The 17,548-nt window shown below is 39.5% G+C and overlaps 1 protein-coding gene across 7 annotated transcripts in view; it reads right to left on the reverse strand.

The window, feature by feature from the left end:
- Nucleotides 1–663: 663 nt before the first annotated feature.
- GEMIN8 (gem nuclear organelle associated protein 8) overlaps nt 664–17,548 on the reverse strand; it is a 28,465-nt gene continuing 11,580 nt past the window's right edge. For all 7 annotated transcript variants that reach the window (XM_026062907.1, XM_026062911.1, XM_026062909.1 and 4 more), the window contains one exon: nt 664–2,739. In XM_026062907.1, coding sequence (XP_025918692.1) covers nt 2,483–2,739 — 257 coding nt within the window. In that variant the 3' untranslated portion in view covers nt 664–2,482. The remainder of the gene's footprint in view (nt 2,740–17,548) is intronic.

Raw genomic sequence — 17,548 nt, forward strand, 5'->3', positions numbered from 1 at the left:
GTTTGGGAGCAGTAAAGAGATTCTTTCAAAAGCAACTTAAGTCTGCAACAGTGTATTCTTCTCTTTGAGGCCTTAGGATGTACATGATTCCTTGGGAACATTATGTCCAGGTCTCTCTACTTTCAATCTCATGAAACAGATTAAAACCCCTTACAAACAATTACAGTAAGGACAAGGATGTTTCTTGTGTATTCTATCTGAAGTGGGAAAGGAATGCAAAGTTTGCCTTGTATGAGGTCTCTACAAATACTTTGGGATACCAGAATTTCTGCTTCTGCTAGCAGAACAAGTTGCAGAAACATCCAAGACAAGAACTGGAAATTGGGCAGAAATTAAGGAACTGCACAGGGGAGAAATGACCACCACAGTGGAAGCACATTTCAAAGAGAAACTCAGAGATCTACGCATATGATCTGGGACAGGGCTTTCCCCCTGCAGATGCAAAAGCTTTCATTCACTTTGTACCATACCACGTATGCATGGCATTGATCAGCATTCCTGTGAAAGTTCTGTCAACACTCTTTGTGCTTCTCACTATGTTAAAACTGCATTTGCTCACAGTGCAACCTTCCTTAAACACAGCAGTGAAGAGAAAGCTTTAGCATCCGACAACTGGAGTGTTAGAGAAGTATGGAAGTTTGTTTAAAAAAAATAAATTACAAGATGTTACGAAGAGAATTTATTTGGTCAACAAAGAGAAACCCAAACAAAACACTGAACTTCTGACAAACTGCTCCAAAAACAAGAGTGAAGACAAATGCAGAACTATCACCCACAACCCTTTTCTCTCTCTTTCCACACGTGAGTTTTTCAGATCAGTCACATCAGTAACAAGCCTTGGAGGCTGGGGGCTTTTAATTTCAGTGTTCAATTTAACTCCCTCTCATCACACTAAAATGAAGGAGGTGGAACTGAAATAAAAATAGTGCTTCTAAAAACATAGTAACACTAATAAGATCAAGGAGATTCAAAACTGCACTTCAGATTTGCTCTGATGTAACTGGCTGCTGCAGAGGGCACAGCAACTACAGCTGTGTGTTACAAACTACACGTGCTACAGAGACACAGAAGACCCAATGGGCATGAATTACTGTAAGAATTTCAGTTGCAACTTTTTCTGTTCCCAAAAGGATACAGGAATATTTATGAGAATTAAAACRGTATATTTTTCCTTTGCCTTGGTGTAGAAATGCTATGTAACACAAACTACAGATCTTCAGCACACAATGATATGGAGGAGCAGTGCTTTGCAGAAAGCTTTTGGAATGAGTTTTCAGGGTACCATTTTCTAAGGAGTCACCAGTACTAAGGGGCTAATTCTGCTTCTCTTAAACAGACCAGCTGTGCCTCACTCCACCACACCAGCCACTAGTGGGGCAAATGACCAAAAGTAAAGGGTGACAGAACTGGAGCTAAACAGCCTGTGCAGATGGATGAACTCACAGAGAGGCACATCTAATCTGCCTAYGTTTAAGCTGTGTGCATACAACACAAAGATTGCCACTGGGAAGCTGCACCTGAAGTGAACATAGCTCTCACAGCTACACAGCTTCCAGCCTGCACATACAGTGTACAGATGTACCCTTAGGCTACCAGACTAGTTCTTCTTTTTCTTTAAAGCATCAAACCAATTAGATGCTTTTTATTAAAATGGCAAAAATCACTGTTGGCATTGGCCCCAGTATTGCTTTTTCTTCTCAAGGGTCTCTTCTGCTAAACAGACCTCTAACAGAGGGTGCCATRTCAGGCACTTTTTTTTGTTCCCTTTCCTTAAAACATTTTTCTGTATAATTTTGCTTTAGGGCTGAATTTCTGCCAGCTAAGTATCAGTCTGGAAGAAAAACTTCCTGACTTACTATAAACCTTTGAAAAAGAATTCAAATGGCTGGGCTATAGTAATTTGATATGTTGTATCTAGGCCAATGGGCTCCCGGTTCCCAAAAATCAAAGATTAGCAGACACAACAATTCAAGCTGTGCTGTGTTAAATGGGATCCAAAAGCTACTATATTAAATAATAATATAAAATTGGAACTATTCACTTTCCTRAATGGGAAGGGCAGACAAGTCATATTGGTTTTTTTTTTTTGGCATTGCTTTAAGTTTTTCCAGCGTAAATTTGACTGAGTGTAAATGAATAGTGCTACATTTCTCACAAGCACGGTCAAGGCAGGCTGGCATCAAATGAGAGAAACTATGGCTTTAGATGGGTAAAATATTACTGTCCCTCCTTTTATAACTTGACAATATATGTATGTAGAATGGACTGTGACTATCACTGACAGACAGTATAAAAAGAACATAGGGTAAAGAACCATTCCTCCTCCTTCTCTCTCCTATCCCCCCAACAGAAAAAAAAAMCAACAAAAAACCCCAACCACCCAACCAAAAGCAAAAATTGCTATTTGTTCTTTCAGCTGCACAGACTGAGTGAGGCACACATCACTACAGCTCTGTGCCMGGTCAGAGCACAGTCCGGGTACTCACAGCTTGAGGGGAATAACAGGCCAGTATTTGGGCTGCTTTTTGTCACAGTTCCTATCAAAGGTAAGCTGCAAGGCAGTCTCCATCGCCTGGATTTTGGCAGCTCCAGCACCATAGAGTTTCTTCATTTCTGCCATTCGCCTCTCCCCAGGTCTTTCGGCAGGTGGCTGCACAGAACGCCCCGTCTTCATGTGAAGGTCATGATCAGCTTCCACATACATTTCTTGGTGCTCAGCTTCCAGCTGCTGCTGTTTCCCTAGACAAATAAACCACAGGAGACATAAATTACTCATCTACCAACCAGTAATAATTTGGTTTAACTTTTTAAATATTACAGATTCAAATTTGTGCTGGGTCTAGAGAGCCAAGAGCCACGTGTTCCAGAATGCAGCTTACTTCCACAACTTACAAAACAAATTGCACATTACTTGTCATGCTTGTATTCATTATGCATAATGACAAATTCCTGCTAAACAGTGTAACCAAATCAGATTGGAAGCTGTGAGAAGAAGGGAAGATGATCCTGGAATTGACACCTGAAACTGCAGAAAATCTCTGTATTAATAATAAAAAGTAAAAATCAGCATTGCTTCATTTCTCCCCATCATATGTGTATTTTGAAAAGAAAAAAAAATGCAAGAGAGTTGGTTTCCAAAGTAATTACTTAGCAGCTGAGACAATGAAATGATGCATAGGAAAATGTAACTTTAGCAGAGCCATGGCCAACAGAAAATGTAATCAGCTGCTACTCTATGAAAATGAACAAACCAGTCTGTCATACAAGTGCCAGCCATCAAGTGTAGCCAATGAAACACAACTGTAAACATTGTGTTTAGACACACTAGCCAACCTCATTCACTCCTCAAGTCTTGCAAAGTTCAAAACAGACAGCATTATCGCTATTGCTTTAAAGACAAAACAAAACAAAGCCCAACATAAATCCCTGCATCTTTAAAAGAGGATTTGAACAGTTCAAAGGGGTGAAAGACTTGGACCAATCTGCCATCAAAAATYCTCTTTTGCAAGCCCAATCTGGAAGCAAGACTTGATGATTTTGTGTGTCCAAAATTAGCTCCACTCAGCAGGTGCTGCACTGACTGAACAAATAACCCTCCAGCAAGACAATAAGGTATGCTGTTAAAACAGCAAAGTGCTACAAAAGAACCCCTCTTACAGGGACATTCCTAGAAGATGAACAAAATCACCTGCCAGGTGTTTAACTCCTTCACCAACCAATAACAGGTGATGGTTCTCAACATTTCCATCACAGAAACAGTTCGTTACTAATGTTATTTACTAAGGAACAAATGGGCTCGAGAACAAGTTCTTCTTAAATAACAAAAGGGACAGAGCATCCACAGATCAGGATATATCAGTCACATACAGCACATGCTTCTCTGTGTTTGGTGCCATGTACCTCTTCCCTCCTTCCCCCAAGACAGAGATTTAACTCCCATAAAACACATGACACCTGCAAACCCCAAACAGCAATTAAGTTTCCTGACACATCTGTGTCAAACATCTGCAGTTTATTTTTACACTGGAAGGTACTGTAGAGAGCAGCCAACTGACAGTGTCGGCCTCACTAAACAAATTATCCCCCGTACCTCAGTCATGGAAAACAGATTTTTTTAAACAGTATAATCTGAAACTTCAATTCTGGCATCTGTTTCTCTGAGAGGGACAGGGAGAGCTTTAGTCCCACCATTTCAAACACCATCCACAGTTTTGTGTTGGAAGCGGAAGGGCAGGAGCGCTTGAGGGTTTATTAGCAATCCATTCCGGAGAGATGTTCCACTTCCAGTGATTTTGTTTTAAGGGCACATCCCCAAAGTGTCCTGCTTTGCCAGAATTCATGAGGAAACATACATTTGGGTCCATATGTGTTTTTGGAAGGATTGGATTTATTTGGTGTCAGGCCATTTTAACCAGAAGGTCTGATTTAGAAGAAGTAATGCTGCCTAATGAGAGCCCAGCACTATGAGGACAGGCTGTAGCTCTCAGACTGYGGCTATGCAGGTCACTTGCAGCCCGGAGTGACACGCTTACTAGGACATCAGGCTGCCCACAGTTAGGTAGCAAGCTTTTAGGCATAAGCTTGATTTAAACAATGCAAATTACACTGAATATTGTTAGACAAAAAAAGAAAAATCTGTGCTGGAGAAACAATGTCTCCCACTATAGGTTACACAGCAAAACTTTGGCAGGGCTGTGAATTGAACTCGCATTGGTTGGCTCTCTTGGGCCACAAAGATGATTCCTTATACGTCTGTATTGCCGATGGAAGTTTTTTATCCATTAGTTTCATAGCTGCATGTTAGAGACAACTGCTTCCTCATTTGCTTGCCTCAGAATGCCCCGTGATAGCTCACTGCACACAACGATACTTAAGAAACACTAATTTCTCTGGGGATTTATAATGAATGCTTCTGTTTGGAAATTTAATGAGTTTTTAGCAAAAGTTTTATGACAGATGAGTGAATTACAGTTTTGTGTACATAAATCTCCATTTGGGGCACAAACAGAACGGTTTATAAACCTGCAGATCCTAGTGTTAACAATCAAAATGGTAGCAATTTTGATTCCACTCTCAGAATTACCTAATGAACTTTCAGAGTATACATTTTATTTTATACTTATTAGACATACTGCCCTTGACTTTCTAACCTAACTTGTATTATTTCACAGCTATTGGTTAAAAATTTCCCAGRGCAACTCTATTACATAGCCTCAGACATTTAAAACTAGTGCTTTACAGAATCCACGGAGAGGCCGGGGACAGAAGTCTGTGAAAAGGACATATGGCTTTTTGTACTGGAGGCTGAATTTGAATGTAGAAGAGGGCAGCTGTTGCTAGTAATACCACTTGACAGCTGGGTGGAAGGTGCTGTAGTTTCAAATCAGTTATTTGTGGGAGATACAATCATGACAAAATCCACCATCAGTGAGGGCACTGTTTGCCATCATGGATAATTAYGAAAAGAGAAGCCATGGAAGCAAACCAGTATGTAAACTAGTGCTTTCACAAAAGCAGTATTTCTAGCCAAACACAGAGATAAGTAATAGWTGAAGGCAGAGAAAGTTTTGTCCTGTTAAAATGCACACTCAGCTTTCTTTGGTGGGGCAGTGGCTGGGAAGTAGAACTGCTCTTAGTTGCAGTAAGTCTGTGTTCTTTCCATTACATCAAGATTTACTTTAAAAACAAAACACAGCAATGCCACTTGTGCTAAGTGTGCAATTACCTCTTCATGAGAAAGATGACAACAAGAATCTGACAATGGAAAAATAAAATAATAAGCTGCTTATAACAATAATAACCTATGGAAGCATCCAGAATTTCTTTGAAGCAAACACCAAATATTATTTTATGAATTAGGTAGCAAGGTTTATTATAAAACTAATTCTCAGACTGTAGCAATGAAGTCCCTGGCTCATTCTAAAATCAGAGTTCCATGCTCCAAAATTCATAAGTCATTGTGCTGCCATAGAATAAATGTGAAACAAACAGTTTTACACAATTTTGAGTAGTTCCTCCTTCCACTTCACATAGACTAAAATAAATGTGCTTTCCTTTGCAGCATTCAAATTCAACTACTGGCAAGCTTCCCCGAATTGTGGAGCCATGTTTTGCAAATGTTAAAAAGTTGAGCAGCCAGCTACGGTGTTGTCTGGTTACCGTACAAAGAATAAGCATCGCTGACGTTTTTATAATTGGTGAGTTCCGTTTCTCTCCAAAGACTCTTTTCTCTCGAAGCTCTTTTCAGAATGAACTTATTCCTGCTAAATACAGTTCTGCTGTGAGGTCATCATTGTCTGGCCCAAACCAGTTGAGACACCTTTTTTCAAACACAGTAAATAGCTGATTTGCTTTCTTCTTTCAGGAGTAGCAAGATCTTTAYGCAACTCACTTCACCGCATCTTGGGACACCATCAGTGATTCCAGGCCTTCTGAAAGAAGCTCTTTTCACTTTTTCTACCTGCTATGAATAATGACTTTTAATTTGGGGTACACTAGGTGAAAAGAAATGTGTACCAGTATAGATAGCTATGTCCATCCTCAAGGACTGCCAAAGGCAGGATGAACAGTAACTAATCTGCTAGCTGTTCCTTGCATTTGGAACTTCATATGGACACAAATGCCCTCTTACCTACTTTCTGCAAGACTATGATCATTCTCAAGACGAAAGCAATTTTTCCTAAGGGACCTCAAAAGCTCAGGTCCCTCATTTCTCCTATTTTATAAAAAGAACATTAAATACTTTCTGTAATTTTGATCCACTTCACTCTTCTTTGTTTGTAATATCCTTTAAGAAGCTTAAGTAGTAATCAAAAAAAAGTCCTCTCTGAAATTTACCTCTGAATAAACAAAACAAAACCCAAATTCAAAACCCAAGTAATTTCTCTTATTTGGAGAAAGTCTTCATGAAGAGACTTTTCAACATTAAATAGCTATAAAAGCAAGGAGGGTAATTATCTATGTTAGATTTTTAATGACAGATTCATACCCAGCACTGTGTGGTTTCTTGTACTGTTTTTAGCTCTTAATATCTATAYACCCAGCCTTTAGCTCACTGTAGCCAGTGATAATATGCAATTTAGCAACATTTCTCATAAAGGCAGCCTTCTCCACAGTTATTTAGGTGTTTCTGGACTCTGCCACACGCAATAATATTTATGGCAAGAGAAAAAGTGGCAAATGGCTTCTCCTTAATTGACTTTCAACTTCTTGCTTAGTTAGCACATTATTCTTCAGGGAAATATTTCACTTTCCCCAGCCTTGATCTGTTTTTTTTTTTTTTTCCTTTTTCTTTTCTGTGATTTCATATTGACCTATACCCCTGTTCATGTATTTGTCTGCTTATTTCAAATAATGAATGATTTTTCTGTTATTGTGGCATGTGCACTTTCTGAGCTTTCTCATCTTCTCTTAAACGCTACCTGAGCTGATTTGAGCAGCACACACTAACAGTCAGACGCTACTCATTTCTACTGATWAAAAACCTAGTTCTTGGTCTTTGAATGCCACTTCCCACAAGCCTATCTGTTGTGTTAAATATTCTTCCCATGCAGGCTTCTCAATGCAAGCTCCCTGGAAGAGCTAAGTAGCTTTACTTACATATAAGCTTTACTTACATATGAGATCTTCTGAAGTGATAGCATCAGACCATTTTATTATGCCAGTATTTGCATGAACAAGGTATACCATGGGGCAGCCCACTATCTTTACCTTGAGGAATTCCAACAAAATAAGGATTTCAAACTGAGGATTTTGTAAACAGGATCTTCAAGGAGTTTAATTTCAGCTCTTTAAAGATCTACAGAGCTATAGATTTCCAGAGGGTTGAGATCTCAAGCATTACTCTTTATCAAGTGCAAAGCTTTGCAGGACAAGAGTCTTCATGAGCAGGGAGCCTGTGAGACACAAACAACTGACTTACCCCCACATCTGTAAAGATAAAATATTCAGGGTTATGGAAAAGAGCGTTGTCTTGTTTGCTGGAGGATTACTTTAAAAACACTAAACAACTTACAGAAATTATAGAAATGTACTGAAAGAAGAGAGTGATGATTTTACAGCAGCAGAAAAGCACCATTCTAGCTGTGAGCTGGCTTAGGAAAAACAGACTCGCATTTAAGCTTCTCATTAAAATGTTCTGCTTGAAAAAAAAATGTAACAAAAGAATTACAGATGATATAACTTCTCCCTTCCCATTTCTAACAGGTAAAGTCTGATCATCAAAGAAGTACAGACAGTTAGGCCATGTCTTACTGTATCAGCAGTCTAATCTATGCAGAAAAATCAATGGCTGTAGTTGGTTTGAAAACACTATTCTCGATTAACAGTGATCTTGCTTGGGAGCAGTTGCCTGCACAGATTAGCTCTCAGCCACCACTGTGAYGACCAAACATGAAACAGAACTATCACAAATGCTAAAGCTATTAAAAACATGAGTATCTCTATGCTGATAGGTTTCCCATGTGCTAGTTGAGGAGGGAATGAGTTAAAAGTAATTGAATATTTCACTACAACTTTCTATAAGCAATGCAATACTCTCAAGAAAAAAAGAAAGCATTCTGTTACAGGCTTTGAAGTAAAAGCAGATGTGATTCCTTGGCAGGCTTGCAGCAGTCTGAAACTATGGTTCCATGGACATTTTTCTCAGCTACAGAACTGGCTTATGCAGTTCCTGCTCCACTCCTTCTCCCTTAGCTGCAYGCTCCAGCTCCCAAACCCCTCAAGGATGCCAGGACAACTGTCTATGAGGCCACACGATGATTTCTACAAAGAACTGTTATATTTAATTCTGGTACAGTACAATGTCTTGGCACCACACATGCTGAACTAAAGGGGTAGCATGGGAGCAGGAGTGAAAGGCTAGGAAGAGGAACTGCTTAACCTGGCTTTGACATTGAGAAATGTTAATTGAACCATAGCCTGACTGAAAAGCTATTAGTGAAAGCAGGAAATAGTCTAAGGAAAGAAAGTATACTCCTTAAGATAGGGGCAGTTGCAACAGGCTGTCAGAGCAGACAGAAAATAGTTTTTTTCCAGTMCAGAGTATTGAGTTAGATATCTTCTCTTTCATTGCAATAGATGTTTTCTATAAATTTTAAAGAGTAAAGCTCTGTAGAAACAAGGCTGAATTACTTACCAAGGCAGCAAGTGGCTAAATGTTAACTTTGAAATCAAAGTGATTAGAAAGCCAGGAAATGCAGTTAGAATCGAGGTGTTCCACTTCCAGTTTTGCTACTGAGCGGTCCATATCACTCTTAAGTTACTTAACCACATCATACCTCAGGCTAATGAATCTGTAAAATGAGCCTAACACTTTCCTACCTGCCAGAGGGTTTTGACGGATTAATTTTCACACATTATTTTGAAAGCCATGGGTTAAATAACTTGCAAAAAGGTACACAGTTAAGAGGAGATTAAAGCAGCTAATTTCTGTTTTACAAATAGGATTAAGAACTCAGAAGGGTTGTCTTGCTGTCTCTAAAATAAACTGTCAAAGATCCTAGATGTAAGTACGGACTTGAAGGTTTGTGTTGTTTCTACTAGCAATAGGCTATACTTGTTACTGTCCAGCTAAATAACCTTTCTTTTATTTTCTTCTATTCCCTACCACAACAAAACCCTTAAGAAGGGATCTTCTTATCCCCAACAACAAAATTAATTGAAACAGTCAAAACTAATAAATATTAAGAAATCACCTTGCTTGGTGGAACCTTAAGTGAAAACCTGCTGTAGAAATTATAGTGCTCTAAACATAATCCATATTCAGATATATATATAYATCTCTGACAGCGCTGTAGAGGAAACAAAATACACAGGTGAGCCCAATGTAACCAAGGTTCTGCATCACTTACACCACACAGACACCAATATCCACATAAGAAAACACATAGACTGCTGGAAAATTTATCCAGACTGCACACTTGTGTCATCTGACAGAATTAAAAAGCCAGCAAGTTGCTGACCACTACTGAGAAATTAGTGCAGGATCAGGTGCYGGCAGCTGCCTCTAGTAAGGATCAAGCCTACAGCAATAAGATTAGATACAGACCAGCTGACTCTGGGCTCCCATCCCCCAAAACAGCTCCAATCTGTCACTGATGGCAACAGTGCTGAYGCCAGACAAAGACACCAGTGCTAGAGCAAACAGAAGGATTACTTAAATCTATATATAACTGTATCTGTATACACACATACATATATACATCACACAGGCAGAGGAGACCGAACACATTTCAGCTTCTCAAAGAAACGTTCAAATGCAGAAGTGTTTCTTAAAAAAAAAAAAAAAAAAAAAGGAAAACAATGAAGAAACATGGGTTTCACTACCAAGACAGCTTTTACATGTGCTCTGAATAGAAATTAAGTACATGCACTTAGAAGAAAGTGCTCCATGATGTATAGAGTGCTAGGGAGGGGAGGAAGAAAGGAGGAGGAAAAAAAAAGAGTAAGAAAAAAGATTTAGCTTGCACCAGCTTTCTAGATCAAAATTCTCACATTAGAACTTTACACTGAAATTCCTTTCCTGACTCCAGCCACAGACGACACTGCTGAATTCAAGTTTGTTTTATTTTAAGATATGGCAAAGCAACTCAATAATATATGCAGGGAAATCCATGACTTTGTTTTCAAAAAAATCTTTGTTTTTTAAATGCTTTTGATAAACTGCAATCTTTTTTTTTTTTTTTTTAAAGAAAGCAGAATATATTCAGGCTATGAACCAACATTTCAGTTAACCAGCAGCTCCTTTAGTCAATATTACTGCAGACAGGCAGRATTAAATAAAAACACTGATCCAGATAAAATTCATCTCATCAGGTAAACACATATGTTTGTCATGCTACTGGTAAGCTACAGTGGGCAGCCTGACCAATCATTTTGTAAGGGGCATCTGGACAGAAGGTCAAACTAACGAAATCAGCAAAGTATATCACAACTTGCAAAAGAAAGGGCTAAGAGTTTCCTTCTGACCTTCACTTATTTCCCATTGCTACTCTGCTAAATAATATTRCTTACAGGCATCAATATTGATTGACAAATTGGTACTTTCAAGCCGTCACAAGAGTTTAAGAGCAATACTAGGAAGCATACAAACAAGATATATATTAAACCCTTGGTTTCTGTTTTCGATACTGCCTTTCACCTAGCATCACTTCAGCATTCTAGTATATTAAATGGAGTTGCTTAAATGTCCAAGTTTAATTACTACACTTAGGACTAAAAACACAATAGAAAAACAGAAAATACTCCAGAGGAAAATTCCAGATGTGCCTCTGTTGTACTTTTGACACTAGAAATAATTCAAGAGTCCRTTGTGGAAGCATAAGTCTAAGCACTGCCTCCTTTCAAAAAGGCAGCTGGCATTCTGCCTCTTAGAAAATTAATACCAACACTTCTTAGCAAGTGTGAGCTCCATGTCTCCCCTCAGTGATTTCAATGGGGCAATTCATACGGGAAGAAAGTGAAAGTGACTTGATGAAGAGAAGACTTCACATAAGAAGAGCATCAGACCAAAAGCCCATTGAGGCCAACAGCCTGTTCAAAACAGAGGTTAGTAGATGATGCCAAGGAAAGAATGCAAAACCAGGGCACGCAGATAACTACATATCACCAGCTTTAACAACTGAGAAATCAGGAAGAGGCAGATACTTCTTCATGCACTCCACCCAAGCTGGCCAGATGCTCTTCTAGCTACCACCTCAACACCTCCTCCACCAATAYGCCACACTTGATGCAGTCTCATAGTCTGGATTCTTCCAGAGTTTCTCAGCCTCCTTCCCACCAAGCCMCTGGCCAAAAATCCCAAAGTAACAACTACTAAAGAATTTTAAAGCAAGTCTTCCAATGCATTTGCTTTACTACTGCTCAGCAATTGTTTCAGAAATTGCAGACCCCCTAGAAATGAATGTGATCTGCAAGGCTTGTCCAGAGCAAGAGAACAGCAGTGTGGCTTGTTAGCATCTATGAACAACCATATTAAAATCAAGGCCCAAAACATTCTTCAGAGATCTACATGCCTTGGCAAAGTTTCCCCAATTTCTGTGTGAATACACAGCCAACTTTTAGAGCAACAACCACCATTTCAGCAATTGCAAATGAAATTAAACCCAGAAGGTTCTCATCCAGCTAAACGTGAACAATAACAATCAATAGTGTAATATCCATGTTATTTCAGTACAAATCTAATTTCAGTACAAATACCCATTTAAGATTTATTCTTTATTTTACATTGCCGCCACGATTTCAGTGCACTGCAGAATGGTGTTTTGACAACTTAAATGTACTTCCTTGAAAATATCAGGGGAAAGCTCTGACACTGGGTAAACAGGTTTTAGTACTTGGGAGGCAAATAACAGTTATAACACTGATGAACAATTGGATCAAACTGTATTGAGTACTTCACATGGTGTGTTCCTGAGAGGTAGGGAAGGGCTATTAGCCCCATATTATAGGTCAAAATCCACAAAGCAACTCTGGGCACAAACTCCTAGAACAGAAGGCGATTTAGATCTCCTGGAATGGGATTCACAGAAGATCGCATCACAAGGCAGCTCAGGTACTTAACCCAGCCATTGGCAAAGACAGACTGACAACATTCCCTTGCACACTGAGGTTTAAGATATGTCTTTCTTTGGGTATGAATGACTCGCTCACCTTTACTTTGAAGGCATGGCTGGAAGAGAAAAGTTATTCTTTTGGATATCTGTTTCTAAATTCCACCCATGTTGAAAGTTTTTGTGGCTCCAGTCCCACGTGACATGTGCAAGGCCATGATGGAAGTCTGTAAAGGTCACCCAYGTCCGAGATGGGTAGCCTAACAGCCTCTGTCCATTTCTCTCACTTGATTTTGAGCATGTGAGGAAGTGAGTTTCGAAAAGACCCAGGCAGAAGTCTCTGAAATCTCACTTTCTGCCTCCAGAGCTCCAACAATTCCATTATGACAATAGACAAAAATTCCATCTGAATGTTTCTGATAAGACCAACAAACAGTGAAAGACACTGAAAAGCAAATGGTGTCTCTGAAGTTTTGRCATTAATGAAACCCTATTAAAATTAGCAGGGGTAACTTGTGTGTCTTCAAGCAAATCTGTATGAGAGGTTTATAAAAAAAAAAAATTCAAACGTTAAATACTTGAGATACTTTGTTCCCATGCTCTGTCCCTTGGACTGTCACTTGAGAGTATCATGCTGAAGAGGTATGAATTCAGAATCATCAGCACAGAACTGAGTCAGAGCTCTCTCCTAAAATAAAACCTTTCAGCGATCCAGAAATGCTGCATGTGGCACCTACATGGAACCACTAATCAACAAAGTTTAGAGGCAATGGAAAAGTACATTAACTRTGAACACAGACTGCCTGAGACCAGYGGCTAGCACAGAGCAGCTTTTATACTGCTTTTCTCTAGAGCTGTGTCTGTCAGAATAGTCTCACCTGCTCTTTTCCATAGCAGCTGCAGCTGCTTTCACAGGCTCCCCTGCAGGGACAAAGAATGAAGAGAAAATTAGTGGAGCCACTCAGAGCAGCTGCAGATGCTAATGGAATAAGTAAGCAGGCAGACTTGCCTTCATGAAGTTACCAGCACCAGTTCTCAGTAAAAGTAGGTTCAACAGCATGTCTTTTGGTCACGGAGATAACATCTAATTTAACAGTTAAGCAAAAGGCTGGGATTAACAACTCTTCTCAGACCATACGCTTTGCTCTTCTACCACTCAAGCCTTTTGCTTACTTCCAGATGAGGTACTCAAAATCCCTTATAAACATGAACAAGTTGAGCCTCTCAACAAACCACCTGAGGTATGCACTATCTCCATTGTACTACTGGGAATACACTGGGGCAGACAAAAAGGGTGACATATTCAAGCACAGGTTTCTAAAGTTTCATATTCTCCTAACAAGACAGCCACTGAGACATTCTTCATTTCCACCAAATGTGGGAGGAAATGGAGATGCTTGCCACCTTGGCATTCCTCTTAAAGCAGTGTCTACCCTACAGGTACGCTGAACCACAGGAGCTTCTTCCATGCAGCCAGCTATAAACCTGCTGCAACTCAAGCATCAGTCACCTGCAGTGTGCTCAGGAAGAGCTGAGCCCAGTGTGGCCACTGGCAGACAGGGCAGCAGTGTTCCAGGGCTCAGCTCCACCACAATGCCCAGGTTGCGTGTATGAGRGTGCAGTCCACAGCACCCTCAGACACGCCACCTCCAAGCTCCAACTTGGGCCACCCCTTAGCACCTAACAGTAAAATGACAGAAAGCCTGGTCTCGCACTTATATACTTTTAGGGGATGTCTGCACTGTTAAAGTCTCAGCCTGAGGCAAAGAACAAACAAGACTTTACATATCCCAATTTCCAGTTCTATATATTAACCCTCACATGACTCTCCTGAGCATGCAGCAAAGGATAGCCACTTCAGAACTGTATCTGGTCCAGTAATGCAGAAAGCTCACTGTTTCCTCAGCAGCACCTCAAGCCATCTACTGTCTCTCTTCCATTAATTCTTAGAGCAGCAGGTACACCTTTATAGCATAATGCCCACCGCTTGCAGAATGCATTGAATTGCTAGGAAAGTCATAGGCCCACAGCCTCAGTGCATAGCAAAGCTATACATTTTTCCAAGTACAAGCTCTATTTCAAGTATGAGATCCAAGGACATTTTCTTGACTATAAAATACTCCAGGAAAGTCTGTGTTCCCAAACTGATGCTCTTAGTACAAAGAAAACTTTGTCCTTTATGAAACTGATATAAAACTATGGCCAACTGTTGCTTTCCAAATGCAATTCAGAATCTGTATTTTTGCAAGTACAGTTCCCCCCCCCCCCCAATATAAACATGGTGAAAATTGTGGCACTTTTCCTTGTTTCCCTCTCAGGGAGGCATTTTCCTGCTCTTGGCTTCCAGTACGAAATAACACAACCTCTATATTGGACACAGTGTGTACACTCGAGAAGATTCTGCTGCTACAGGAAACATCATTTACTTCTGAAACTTTACAGAGAAGTCTACAAATGCAAGCCTGATAAAATGTTCAATCCTCAAGAGCAAGGATATGGTACAAAGGGAGAGGTTTCCACATTTCTTCTTCAGTTCACGAAAGAACATGTCTCAAAGCCATCTCTTAAGCATCCACACACATTGCAGAGAAAACTTATGTGATAGACGTTCTTCAGAAGTTTCAACAATTCAGTGAAAAGATTTTGTTCATGTGAAACAGGGCTGGTAAAGCCATGAAAGTCAAGCAGACATTTATAAGGTCAGATATAGTGCACTGCTACACTGCTTTGACAGACTAGGGTACAGCAGAAGTGAAGGAGATGCTGGAGACCAAAAATAAGAATCTGAACTCAAGTCTGGTGGAAAAGAGGCAGAGGAAAAACAGGGAGAAGCATTTACCCAAACTGAAGGAAAAAGGAAAAAACCCACGGTGGCAAACAACCTGCATAGCAGTCAGTATTTTCCAAAGCACCACAAAGGCTTTAAAGAAGAATAAAATCAAAAGCTTCATGGATTTGGTGCTATTCAAGTAAGTTAAAAACATGGAAAATTCCATCACCCTCACTTCATGGAACAGGCAGAGGCAACAGTCATCTTTCAGAGAGAAAGATACCTGAAGGGAAAAAACCCTACAAACTGCAGATTTGAGACAAGCATCTTCGTTCACCATTGCCTTTCATTTTTTTTAGCGGTTTTCCATCTGGCTTGAAAACTTTAAGTTTAGGCAATATTATTTTGGGAGAAGCTGGAGGGTATGTGTTGGCAATACAAACAGAGGCTTTAATGGAAAAAACTAGTCATGGCATTAACAATTGACAGACTAATATCCTTCAGTAATGAACTGACGTGACTGCAGCTTCCTTTGCTTCTCTCTTTTTAACTAAAGGACACTATCTCATTGCCTGTTGACTACTACAGAATGGTTCTCTATGCACTTGTAATGCTGTATTAAGTCAATTACATTAGTCATTTTCTCTTTAATACCATTTATGTAAAAAAAGGGAAAAAAGAAAACCAGCATAAAGACAAACTACATATTTCAAAGGCTAAATTTAAAAGTGTAATAAATAAAATATGTGCAACTAGACAATATACYAAGCTGTTAGACCTGGGAATTTTCTTTTCCTGGTTTTTGGTCCTTTTAATTGTTAAAAGCTACTTGCAAATATAAAAAGGCTACTTACTGTATTCTGTCCTTTACATCCAGGATGCTTGGGGAATCAAAGTACACTAGCTAGGTCTGACAGGTATGATAATGCAGAAAAATGACTTCATGCTTTTCACCAGCCTGAGGGAAGACTTTTAAATGCAACTAAAAACAACCCCAAGAAGCAAAGTATATTAGGATCACCAGTTATATGAAGAACCAAAACAGCAGGCTAGCCTGACACCTACAGAAAAAAAGAATAAAATAATGGAATCACTATGGTTGCATATGAAGAAATAACTGAAGATTCTTTATAACCTACTGTAGAAAAGAAATTAAACTGTCTGTAAGGGATTTTAACTGAATGGCTTTGTTTGCAGTATATCTAGAGCATGGGATAGGTTTGTTGTGCATTAATGTGTCTCACTGAGTTCATACAGTAAAACTTTGCTCACAATTAGTTTGGGGCATTCCAGGAACACATAACTTGACAGCAACACATGACATAATATAAAAACTAGGAAGAATTTGACCTGAATTCAAAGACCAAAAAAACCTGTTTGTGAAAAGCTCTCCCTGCTGAAGTGTTAAATCATGCAGAGAGACTCAGAGTTTGCCAGTTTCAAAGGCTTTACTGTACAAGTCAGTGAGTCACTGCAAATGCTCACTGCGAAAACAAAATTTAGTACATAATTTAGAAATCCGCATGTTCTTGAAGTTTGTGGTAGTTACTGAAAAATGAAATAAACCTGTTTTTCTTCTTCTGTCAGTCTGACATGGCAGCTTCCTTCACTTTCCAACTCTTCTCTTTGCAATTAATGTTAATACTGGTATTCCACCATCCAGACACAACTGCCTTTCCTGCCTCCACCTTCACCCTGATAAGTCTTCCACACTAAGAGTTTGTGAGATCCTCTCTGCTGATGTCAGTGATCACTGTTATCTCCAGCAGATTTACATCGGGCATTAGAAGTGAGAGTTTGACATGAACTAGGATTCATTTTAGTCCATTTCATTACCTTTTCACATGTGGATGARACATGGCTTGTGTGGGGGAATCAACCATATCTAACTTGGTAAATCAAGACTTCCATCATGTATATGCCCAAAATATGCTGCCTTAAGGCTGTGTAGTATTTCCTAATTTTGCAGGGCTTCAAAAGCACCAGAATAATGGCAGTCATCCTTCAGAGATAAATCAGTCCTCTACCCTCTGTACCAGTACCCTCTTCCTTACATGTGAAATTCCCCTTTCTTTTTGGCCCATTGCTATTTGTTTCCCACACACCTTCATACACTTCAGTAAGTTGTCAATTAACATATAGCAAGTTTTTGCATAGCATTCATTTTAAAACAAGAGCAAACCRGGTGTCTGCTTCCAAATGCACAGCAAGGTGCAGAGGTCAAAGG

The sequence above is a fragment of the Apteryx rowi genome, unplaced genomic scaffold, assembly GCF_003343035.1.
Source record: "Apteryx rowi isolate R43461 unplaced genomic scaffold, aptRow1 scaffold_196, whole genome shotgun sequence".
Taxonomy (NCBI): Eukaryota; Metazoa; Chordata; class Aves; order Apterygiformes; family Apterygidae; genus Apteryx; species Apteryx rowi.